The sequence below is a fragment of the Centruroides vittatus genome, unplaced genomic scaffold, assembly GCF_030686945.1.
Source record: "Centruroides vittatus isolate TY-2023 unplaced genomic scaffold, ASM3068694v2 scaffold_2520, whole genome shotgun sequence".
In the NCBI taxonomy this organism is placed as follows: Eukaryota; Metazoa; Arthropoda; class Arachnida; order Scorpiones; family Buthidae; genus Centruroides; species Centruroides vittatus.
The window spans coordinates 3219602-3231240 of NW_027122689.1; the positions used below are offsets into that span (position 1 = coordinate 3219602).

General features: G+C 29.4%; 1 protein-coding gene across 2 annotated transcripts in view; it reads left to right on the forward strand.

Moving 5' to 3' along the window:
- sgl (UDP-glucose 6-dehydrogenase sgl) overlaps nt 1-6277 on the forward strand; it is a 33401-nt gene extending 27124 nt beyond the window's left edge. For both annotated transcript variants that reach the window (XM_067285304.1, XM_067285305.1), the window contains exons 10-13: nt 1296-1336; nt 4986-5077; nt 5459-5648; nt 5715-6277. In XM_067285304.1, the coding sequence (XP_067141405.1) occupies nt 1296-1336; nt 4986-5077; nt 5459-5632 (307 nt within the window). In that variant the 3' untranslated portion in view covers nt 5633-5648; nt 5715-6277. The remainder of the gene's footprint in view (nt 1-1295; nt 1337-4985; nt 5078-5458; nt 5649-5714) is intronic.
- The last annotated feature ends 5362 nt before the right edge of the window (nt 6278-11639 follow it).

An 11639-nucleotide genomic window follows, 5' to 3' on the forward strand; every position in this document is an offset into this window, starting at 1 on the left:
ATGTTTTACTGTTTAATATTTGGAACAATTAATAATATAAGTAATACAGATGAGTTTAACAAACTCAAAGAAATGTAAAAATGGGCTCTCTAATGAAGCCCAACTTAGATTAAGAATAAATCAAACTGTCTTTCAGCATTAAAGTTGTTTAGTTTGAAAGTTTTTAATTACGAGTACTTTCGACATTTCAGAATGTCATCTTTGGGTCGAGCATATATAACATTGAGTTACAATTTTTAAAAACTTTGGTGTATTGGTACAGTTTGGTTTATTCTAAATCAAAGAAATGATTCTAAATAATTTATTTAGAAATAAAAATTGTCAAAATTTAGTTTTTTTTAAAATAATAATCTCAAGTCATTCATGTTAATGGCTTTGAAATTTCTGCTACACTATAGACAGTTGATGCAATCATTCGCCAACAGTTTGATTTCTTTATTGAATGAAACTCGAAACAATTTGGAAGGTGTAATATACTAACATTATTTTTAAATTTATGATCAGACTTTCCAATTTTTTTTAAGAAAATTGTTCAAAAATTTAAAAGGCAACAAGCAAACTTTTTAAAAAATTTCCTTTACATATAATAATTAATTAATTAGTTTAATATGTACACTTTTCTATTTTCATTCTTTTTGGTCTTTGGGAGACCAAAAAAAAGAAAATGTCAAATTTTTGATTGCTACTTTATTATCAAGGGTACAAAATCTGCCGTAAAAGAAATACACTATGAATTCTAACACTATACTTTACCATTGGTCAATGGATAAAACTACCGAACACCGGTAATTGGTCGTGGGTTCGTACCTAACCGACAAGTTGACCGAGTAGAGATTTCCGAGTTTTTCTTTACGTGTCTAACCCATATGTTATGTTGTCTTATTACTAATCCAGTCTAATCTACACACTGCAACTGTATACATACAGATGATACATTAAAAGAGGTTATATAATTTTTTCCTCCTTTTCTCCTCCTAGAAGAATGGAAAATGTTTGTGAAATTGTTAACACTTGTAATAATAATGATGCTCTATTTGATGAACAAATTCTTCTAGAGTAAATTTCTCACTTGAGAAGTTAAAATTAAATTTATTACATGACGTGCTTCTAAATTATCAAGAGGGAGAGATTTTGTTTTATTTTTTGAATTGATAAACTTGTAAACTAAAAAGATTTTTTATTTTTTATAATTAGGGTCTATACCGTTAATTTACTCTTTTATTTACAAATAATTTTGTCTTAATGAAACATGACGGCCAAAAACTGATTTTAATGAAATTCCTTTTATTTAATAGTGATTTGAAAAGTACAAAATCTGCAGAAAATCCAGATCAAGGTTTGTTGTTTCTAAATTCTCATTTAACAATGAAATCTTGAAAAAATAAGTAATAAAATGCAATTATTATTATTATTAAAATTATTCGAAATTATAAATATTTTGCAATATTTACAAATGTTAAAATCAATTTTTATAACTAATATTAAAGTGCATTGCTTCTGCTAAAAACTTATTTTTAAATTAAAATTAAAAGTTGGCTGACAGCATTTATATTCAAAATATGAAAAATACATATACTGAAGATAAACAGTCATCTTCATCTTCCTCTTGTGTCATTTACAATAACCTACAACTGGATTGTTACTGGTAATTGTAAATGACAGAAGAGGAAGATGAAGACAACTTCATATCTTCAATATACATATTTTTTTGTATTTCAATTAATTTTTAAAAATTAAACATTTCAGTATTGCTTCTTATACAAATTATAAGTTATGCAAATTGTTTTAACATTCTTTTAATGTCAGAGTCGACGAAACCGGAATTTCCCGTAATTGTAGTTTAATTTACTTACGTTGCTTAACGTTACGATTTGGTTGTTGTTTTCGGCGTAGCAAGACCCAAAGAGAGAGTTTTCACTAAATCCAGTTTGGTGTAAAAATGTGTATAACCATGGTCTTTTATACTGTGGTGTAAATGTAAACTTCAGTGCTAAGATGTGAATTAGCAACCTTCAAACATGGTCTTCCAAATTAACTTTGTAGGAATTTCAGTTATTGTAATTGTTTTTTGTACTACAATGGTTTTTATAATTAGTTTTATTTGAACAAAGTGCTCGCATTAAAATTTCTTAATAAAAAACCTGAAATTTGAAAATGGATTATGATCATAATCCATGTTACTCATTCACAAAACAGAAAAGTGCTTACCACAATTAATCATATTATGTATATTTTGTTGCATTGTATTCATCTTTTAATAGTGCTTCTGATTGTTACAATTGATTAAAAGCTTCCAGTTGAGCTGCAATTTGAAAAAATTATAGACTTATAAATTCCCACTATCTGTCCATCTGTCTTTCCTTAATCTCCAGAACAATGTAACATAAATGAAATTACAAATCGGATACGGAAAGCTTAGGGGTAGGAAGTCCCAATTAACTATATACGAACTTCCGACGCAAACCGGAAGTCGTTATTTCGATTCAAATTTTTCCCATTAAAATATCGTGTACGGGGGCAGGATACTACAGTACTAATTTGAGGTGGAGAGCATATATTTCAAATTAAATAAATTAAAAATATGATTAAAAATTGCAGCCCAGCATTGTGATAATGTCACAATAAATAATTGCTCATTAATATTAAATTTAGTTGTAATGAATGAATTGTGTCAAATTAAAAGTTAGTTTCTGAGTACATTTTAAAATTCTATTCTCAACACCTTCAAAAAGGAAAACATTTTTTTAAAGGAGTTGAAAGATATAAAATATAATAAAATAATTTGTCATTCTGCAAGCAGTTTTGAATATGGAAAAAATTCATTTTTGGGTAAATGGCATCTATAAATGAATCTGAAGTTCCTGACAAGCAGCTTGTTACTTTATGTTATTTTTTTTATAACTTAATTTATTTTTTCTTTTGTTTATTTGATTACTTTACTCTTTCTGCCCACTGGGCACTAAGAAGGCCTTTTTTCACATTGTGGGTTTTGCCAGCCCACGATAGTCAGCCAAATTATATGGGATGGGGCTTGGGATGCGACCGTGCAGATGCAAGCGAGAGATTGAGAGAATTTTCTAAGCAATGTGCAAGTAAGTGAAAATATATGGCAAAAAGAGGTGATGACATTTCTCCCTCTCGTTAAGTACGGTATGACTACACCAATGCAAGTAAGTGGGAGAAAGTTGTGTGGAGATGATAATGGGTGCGTTCTTTAATAGCGGTCGCTCTGCTTCTCTGCTACTACGGGAGTGCGCTGCTGTTTGTAGGCATTTAGGAACGACGGTGAAAGAAAGAAAGACCCACACTATCGGTAGTATCGTGATGGAGGAATGTATAATTCTAAAATATGAGCTTTTAAAGGCAAAAGAAGAGTCCCAATTGTAAAATTAAACCATAAAATGGATTATTTGTTGAAAGAGCATTCAAAATAGCCACAAAAAAAATTAGAATGCTGGCTACCATTCGAAAAAAATTCATGAAGACACTTAAATCACCGCGTGCGCTAACTCGCGCTTTCACAATTTTTAAATTTTCATTCATAAAACCACATAATGGATCCGGTAACGAAACTATCTGAGCCACGGAGGACGCCGCGTTGCTTTCCACCGTAAACTACTGCTACGAGCGGCCGTTTTTGGCGTTCGACGACGCACGCTCCCACCGGAATTTAGGAACGCGTTCCGCAGGAATTTTTAAACGGATGTCGCTCGCGCAGAGTTACGCGGAGGAATAAAAGAACGCACCCAATGTCATGTTCGTGTTGAAACTCATCACAGAGAATCGTAAATTATTGTGCTGTTTGGAAGTAAAAATCAAAATGGTTTGACTACAACGCTTACTGCTAGCAAAGAAAAACTTCATAATAAGTATATAAAAAGAAAATGAAAATACAGTATTCCTCTTTCCTGGAAACAGCAAAAATATAAAGAACTTTATTATAATTTGTTAATAAAACAGAATTTATAAGACTTTATGTATATCAATAGTTCAAAAAAAATTTTTTTTGTGTATACAGTAGATGAAAGATATGAGAAGTTACCTTTTACTTGTTGTAAGGCCACGTGCATTATTTGGCGAGAAGAGGCGAGACACGACAAATAGCAAACCCTGTCAGTAATTTGCTTTCGCCAACAAGATTTCTTGCTTCTCGTTTGTGCATAGTTTTCCTTTGCAAGAACTACATCACTCACAACCTCTCGCTTGCTACTAGATTCGTGCCGACATAGTCGCACCCTTATTTTATCCCGGACAAACTCCTGAAAAATTTCCAATTGCTCAGATTTAATTCAAGGTCTCCAGAGTAGTATGCCAATTTCTTAACTGCTTTGACCATTTGGTTGGCTGTAAATGATGCTTTAAAATTAATATACTATTAATTTTAAAGCATCATTTTTTTGATTTGTTTGAAAATAGAAAAAAAATAAATCTTTTATATATTTTTATTATTTGACAAATGATGTTTCCTAATTTTGCTTTCAAATAATTTATTTTTGATTTATTTTACTTTTTTCTGTCTTTGTGTGAAGTTATATACTGTATTTTATGCATATTATACTTAATGTTTTATGTTTCAAATAATCTATAATCTATGAACACTTACAGAAATTTTTATGTATTAAATTTTTTGATATTAATTTTTTTGGTTGCCAGTTTGTTACAAAAACATCAAATTATCTTTTAATTATACCATAATGGATAACTAAAATTTTTGTTTATTTATTCAACACGAAGTGTAATTTTTACGTGACACTAGGCTTAAACTACATTTCATTGTGCTGAATAAATAAATAAGAGACAGACAGAGACAGTTTCATATTAAGAAAAATAAATAAATAAATAAAATAAAATTTTTGATTAAATTGTAAACTTTGATTTTATAATCGTGAATACTTTAGTTAAATGAAACTGTAGAATTCTATTTAGTGCTATACTAATAAATCAAATTGAAATTTTATCTTTTCAAATCAATGTTTTCTTTCTAGTGTTACAAGTGATTAACATTCATAACAATCCGTACGATGCGACTAATGGTGCACATGCTCTCGTCATATGTACCGAATGGGACGAGTTTTTGGTATGTTGTTTTCTTTTAACAATTGTAATAAAATGATTTTAAATTTTCTTTATCTAATCAATATTGTTTCCTATAAAAATTCCACATTGCTGCTTAAATTTAATGACCAACCAATAAGATTGTACAGTAAAATCTCCCTAAAAGCCACTTTTTGTTTCAGAGATTTTGATTTTTTTTAAGAGTGAAATCCTAATTTAAGACTAATGAGATCAGTCATGTACTGTTTTATACCTTATTTAAGTAATGTATTGTTAATTAGTCCACTTGAGTGATTTTTTTTCACATTTAAAATCAATTTATACACTAGCATGGTGTATGAACTACAGACTTGTTGGTAAGCTGTCAACTCTAAATTTTAAAATAATAAATTTTTATTTTCAGACTTTAGATTATAAGAAGATATATGATCATATGTTTAAACCTGCATTTATTTTCGATGGAAGAAAAATGTTAAACGTAGAAAAATTACAAAGCATTGGTTTTCACGTGGAAACTATCGGCATGAAAACGTGTCGCTCGGCAGTCAATCGTAATTTTGCCGATCATTTAATTTGATAATATGTTCACGTAGGTATGTAAAATATAAACTTATGTTATTAACAGAATAATTTCTAAAGTAGATTTCTGTTTTATTCAGTGAAAACGTCAAACGTAAAGAAGCAACGGCAGTTTTCTTCCTAGAAATCAAACTCTCGAAGTTTACTTTTTTCTGTCGGGATTTTGAAAACATTACAGAATCTCGAGATAAGATTTAGGAGAGTGCTTATTGGTGAAGTACGTTATTTATCTCGACATCTCGACACTAGTGATTTCGTTACCCCGGAACCAAATTCGACGTTACGAGACTGCTCCGTGCTTTAAGAATTATCTCGGTAACGGATCGGGTCGTCTAGTTCTCGTACGTTCGCTTTCGGTATATTTTATAATCCATTATAAACCAGAAATCTGGGAAAAAAATCAGTTTTAAACCAAAGAATTCATTAAATACATAGAAATTCCTGTCACGAGAAGACCAGAAGGCCACAATATTTTTTTTAAAGTTTTCACAGTAGAAAGAATTGCTTATATCCAATTAATGTCAATGTTAAGTGAATTTTTCTTTGAAAATTTTGGATATATTTGTTTACAGTATAGTTTTATGATTAAATTTATGGTAACTGGTATGTTAAGTATATTGAAATAAAAGTTAAAATTTAGGAACCTACATTTTATAACGAGTAGAAAATTAAGGTTTTGGTTAATGTTTTCTGATTTGTTCAGAGATTATAGACATTTTAATTAAACAAATTTCCAATTTTTATCTTTCCTATTTTATTTCCTACTAATTTAGCTATAATTCCATGTTTTAAATTATTTTTATACATTTATTTTGTGAATTTGTTTTTTTTGGACTGTTTAAGATGATTTTTACATTATATAATTATATATTTGCTACAAAAGAGAGAAGTAGATAAATGTTTGACCTCTCTTTTGGTGAGAGAAGTTGCAAATTGTAAATAATTGACATGAAAAATTACAGAAAGTAAATTTAATAATAATAAAACAAAAATCAAAAATTACCTGAAATAATTCATAAAGTTACTGCACAGTAAAGTCAATTGAAAAGTTGAAATATTATAGTTTAATTTTATTAAAGAAAATTTGTGTATATTCCACTTGTATTTGGGACACTATACTTATGAAAAGATATTATTTTTAGAAAAAATGAATAATAATGTGTTGTAATGTTAAAATTTAATATTAAACATTTTAAATGAATTATTCAGGAATCTAGTTTTTGTAATATGTTTTACTATGAATTAGATAAGTTAAAACCAATAAATTACATAACAGAAATATCCTGCAGAATGCCATTCTTGGTAAGAACAGAGATCACGCATACAACTCGGTACAATACCGGCCCGTGATTGTGTGCCGACATTGTACGAATTTTTAAGTCCCGACAAAACGCAAAAATATATAATAGAAATTAACAAATATTTACGAGCACTTTCGGTAAATCGGCTTGTCTTCCTCGTGCGAATAGAACGTTTACGTCGTTACCGATTTTATTCGGGGGTAGTTTACGAAGAATGTTTATCGGAGTTATTACGGTCGACGATCTAATTATTCCCGAAGATGGATTAAATATGAAAACACTTGAAACTTTTGGTTTTTTTCTTTCTATTTTTTGTTGGGTTCCATTAAGACAGATCTATTCTGTCTGTTAAAGTTAAGCAGAATTATGAGAGAATATAAAATTTTGTTTTAAATTCAAAGTGATAGGTCATCTTATCATTTTTTTTAATATGACAGTTAGCACATTTTCTGCCAGTCGATACATTTTCACATCATGTGACCTTCACGTGACACAGAATTACATCAGTCAAGTGGTATAAAAATCATCATAAATAGCTCTCTCTGCAGAAAAACTTACGTAAAATTATTATTATTGCTTTTGAGGTAAAGCTAAAGCTTTTTTTAATAAATATTGACAACTGATTTGTTTTATAATCATGATAAAAACAAATTAAACTGTCCTACATATTTACTGCATTAGACAAGTTACTTGCAGTATCGAGAGAATTCGTTCATTAATAGTTTGCATTTATTTTATCAAGGAAATTTTCTATAAAATATAGGGTTTCTACATTAAATTTAGTCAAAAAACATTATAAATCAAAGCCCATTAAGATAACTATAATACAGATGATAATCTTGCATAATCTAACATAATGTAATATCATCAAATTAGTATTTTTGTATATTATAAGTATTAGAATTAAAGTGTAGATTATTTTTATGATTTTTTATTATTTGTGATTTGATGTTTTTATTTTATCTGTGTTCAGTTTTAGTATTTTCAGTACCATTTTTTACTTGTTTTACTAAATTGATCTGTTTTTATGTGCTATCGAAGAGGTACTTTTGAAAAAAGAGGAAGGCAAGTATTTGTGTTTGTTATTGTAGGAGATCCTCGTTAATTCGAACTCGGATGGTTCAAAATTCTGTTCGTTTCTTACTACACTTTTGTCCCGGCCGGGGATATAGAGTTTGTATGTTAAGGAATTCGGTTAGTTTGAAATATTGCTACTTCAAAATTTGAAATGAAAATTCTGTTTGAGTTGAGATATATATAACTCATACATTTATATTGAAGTTTGTGCACTTCTGTGCTATAAGAGAATAATAGACTATCAAAAACTAATCTGGTCAATGTGGCTTTGCTTTCACATTAACACATTTTTGAGTGTCTCCTTATCCATCAACTAACTTTTTTCTCTTATCTCAAAATATGTTTGGGTTTTGGAGTTAAAAGATTGGGCTAGAAGTAGCAGATTGAAATATTTGTAGTGCTTTAAGCTACTAGATTTGGGAGACTTACTACTTTTAGGGCCACTTTAAAAATAATTTGGACTACAGTAGAGAATTCTGCTTTACCTTTTATTAAATCTATCTGGCAACCTGTGAGATTCTCACCATACATATGTCATTTACCTGCAGTTTATAACAATATAATAACAATAATAATTAACAAAAGTAGCATTTTGTATTCCATTTGCTTAATAAATTATGTCAGTTATGTGGTATTTGGTGTATTGTATAGAAATTTGTACTGTAAATCTTGGATAATTCAAACCTCAATAATTTGACATTTCGATTAGTTTGTTCCTTGAATTTCAAACTAACAAGGATTTCCTGTAAGATGTTGCACTCTACCAATCGATAATAACTCAAAGCTTTAATTTTTTCAATGAAAATTTGTGGAAATTAGCATCGTAGATTATTATAATGCTTGTTGTTGCAAGTTTGAATGGATGTTATCATAATAAATTTCATTTTTAAAGTTATCTCTTTACAGCAAAAGCATGTTAATTAAGTAAGGTGATGAATGAAGAGTATTGCATTTATCTTTTTTATTCTCAATACACTCTTGCATTAAAACAAACTGATAAGAGTAAGTAACGATATACTTTTGTTACTCTTCCAATACTGTGATATTGCTTCCATTATAACTAAATATTAAATGTCAACTGCATATTGTCAACATATAATCCGCCAAAGAGCCCACGATTAATTTTTTATGTAATATTTTTGAAAATTTGTATCTTTATAATACAAATTTATGTTCTTTAGAAATTAGAATAGGTATAACAATGTCATAGCAGCTTTAAACAGTATTTTAAATGAGGATGTAATGATAACTCCTGAAAATTACAAATAAAATGATACTAAAGCAATGTGTATGTCAGCAGGTATTGTGTAAATAAACTTGCCAGATTTTGATATGGCCAGTAGGAAACACTGTGCATCCTCTCCCTCCTGTTCCTGTTTTCACATCCATCCTTATTGAACCACTTGCACATGTTAGAGAAGAATAGGAAGGCCACAATTTAATGGTAAACCACAAATTTAAAAAAATTATACAATTTTATTTTTAATAATTTATTTCTGTCTGCTGACAATGATTACATAGTACATACCAAAAAATTTTAATTCTTCACTGATATACTTATAACAATTAATGAATGGCAGCAATTGTTTAACTGTAGATATGCACGCTTCTAAAAATAACTGGAATTCTCTCAAATACAAAATATTTTCCTTGGAAATCATGGAGTGCAGGATATTTCACCATCCTGACAAAAGCTACTGGGACAATGGGACAGTAGATCAAAATATATAATTGTCCCCTACAAAAAGAGATGTCTGGTTACTTTAGCATAACGTAATAAAATAACAAGTTAATATATGCTCCACCCCAAACAGTCCGACGAGTGTCCGTTATGCACTTATGCTACCATTAGCGGCCAAACTAAGAAACAACAAACACTATCTTTGTTATTTAGTTACATAGTATCAAAAGTTTTAATTTTACTTTTACACGACTGACGTACCATACGCACGCACAATTTTCCGATTTCACGTCTGTCTTAGAACTTTCTATTTTTGTTTTGTCTCGATAATTTTTTTTCCTCGGGCAGGCTGTGGAAAAGTACTTTTAATTTTTATACTATTACTTTACTTTGCAATAAATTTCATATTTAAAATAATCAGAATCCCTGTTAACTATTTGCCATGTGCAAAAACATGACCCTGCAGTGTTTTTAAACTTAAATATAGCTAAAAGGTATTTTGGAGTAGCTTCTCTGGCCATAAATCAAAATAGCAAATTGTACAAGATAGACAAATTTAATTGTTTGTAATCACTTGCAATGGGAAGTGCATGCAAATTTTTAAGAAGTTACAGTGTAGAAGTTTATTTACAAGCACGTTCTAGTTAAATCTGTCAAAACTTTAAGATAATGTTCCTATCGCCATTAAATTTATGCTTATTCTCTTACAATATTGTAATTTTATATAAGATTATTTAAACTGCAAACTCAGAAAAAGAACAGCACTAAAGGCAGACTGTAATGTTGACAATTGTGCATTTTGTAATAGAAGTGTAGTTGGTGGGTCACGACAATTGGGAAAACACATCCGCAAATGTGATATACCATTATACCACATATGCATTTAAGCTACACGTAATAATAAAAATTATTAAAATTATTTATATAATCTGTTAGATGTGACTGATTTACATTTAATAAAGTTATCTATTATTTAACAAAAGGTATTCAGGTGGAGGTAATGTTTTGTTTAGGAAAGTGTACACGAATAAATAAGATACAGGGATTTTGTCACAATTCTGAAAATCAAATTCGATTGCATACAAAATACATTTAGCATAGAGGAGATATTTAATATCTTTTTCCATTTGTTTATAATCTTTGTCCTATAATACGGTGTGAAAGAATGTGAAATTATCAGAACGAACATTGTTGTCGAACATATTTTACCTTAATCGTTACACGTTATTTTATATTATAAGTACGAATGTGTATTATAGGAGTGTTCGTTCGGATCAAAATTTAATTCTTCGATTTACTAATTGCGAATTACGAGTTGGCAGTTTGTTTCTTAGTCTTCTAATTACGGAGTTTAAATCTAGAAAGACTTAAACTATGATTTTACTCACTTCCACTAAGTCTGAGTGGTGTTAGCCATTATACATCTTTGGTCAAGTAGTTAACATGTGATGAAAAGGTAATTCTTAGCTAGGTTTAGGCTTGATCTCATTTCTATATTCTGTTTACACTGTTCTAGAACAATTAGTAAGAAGTTTGTAAAATTCATTTTTATTTTTATGATTTCTTATATTTTTTAAATGCATGTTATGTTATTTAATGAATACATGCTAAGTAAGTGCATTTTGTAAGAAAGACTTTACTTGCGTGTACTTTTTCTATCTTTAACACCTTCCAGTTTAATACCTTAAGTTATATTTTGTCGTAGAATAATGTCGTAGATTTTTATACTTCAAAAACATTAGAGGTAACTGGAATAAAAATACCCAAAAGACTTTTTTGAAGGTAACAGGTTATACACAATTCTCCAGGATCCCTTTAATTTTTAGACTTTTTAGCAATGCCCCATTTATTTTAGAGGCTGCATCTCCTATAGACTCCGAAATAAAAAGGGATCGTGTTAAGCGCCGAGCTTGCACCCCTCGCACGTGTGCTCGACGTGCGTGTTA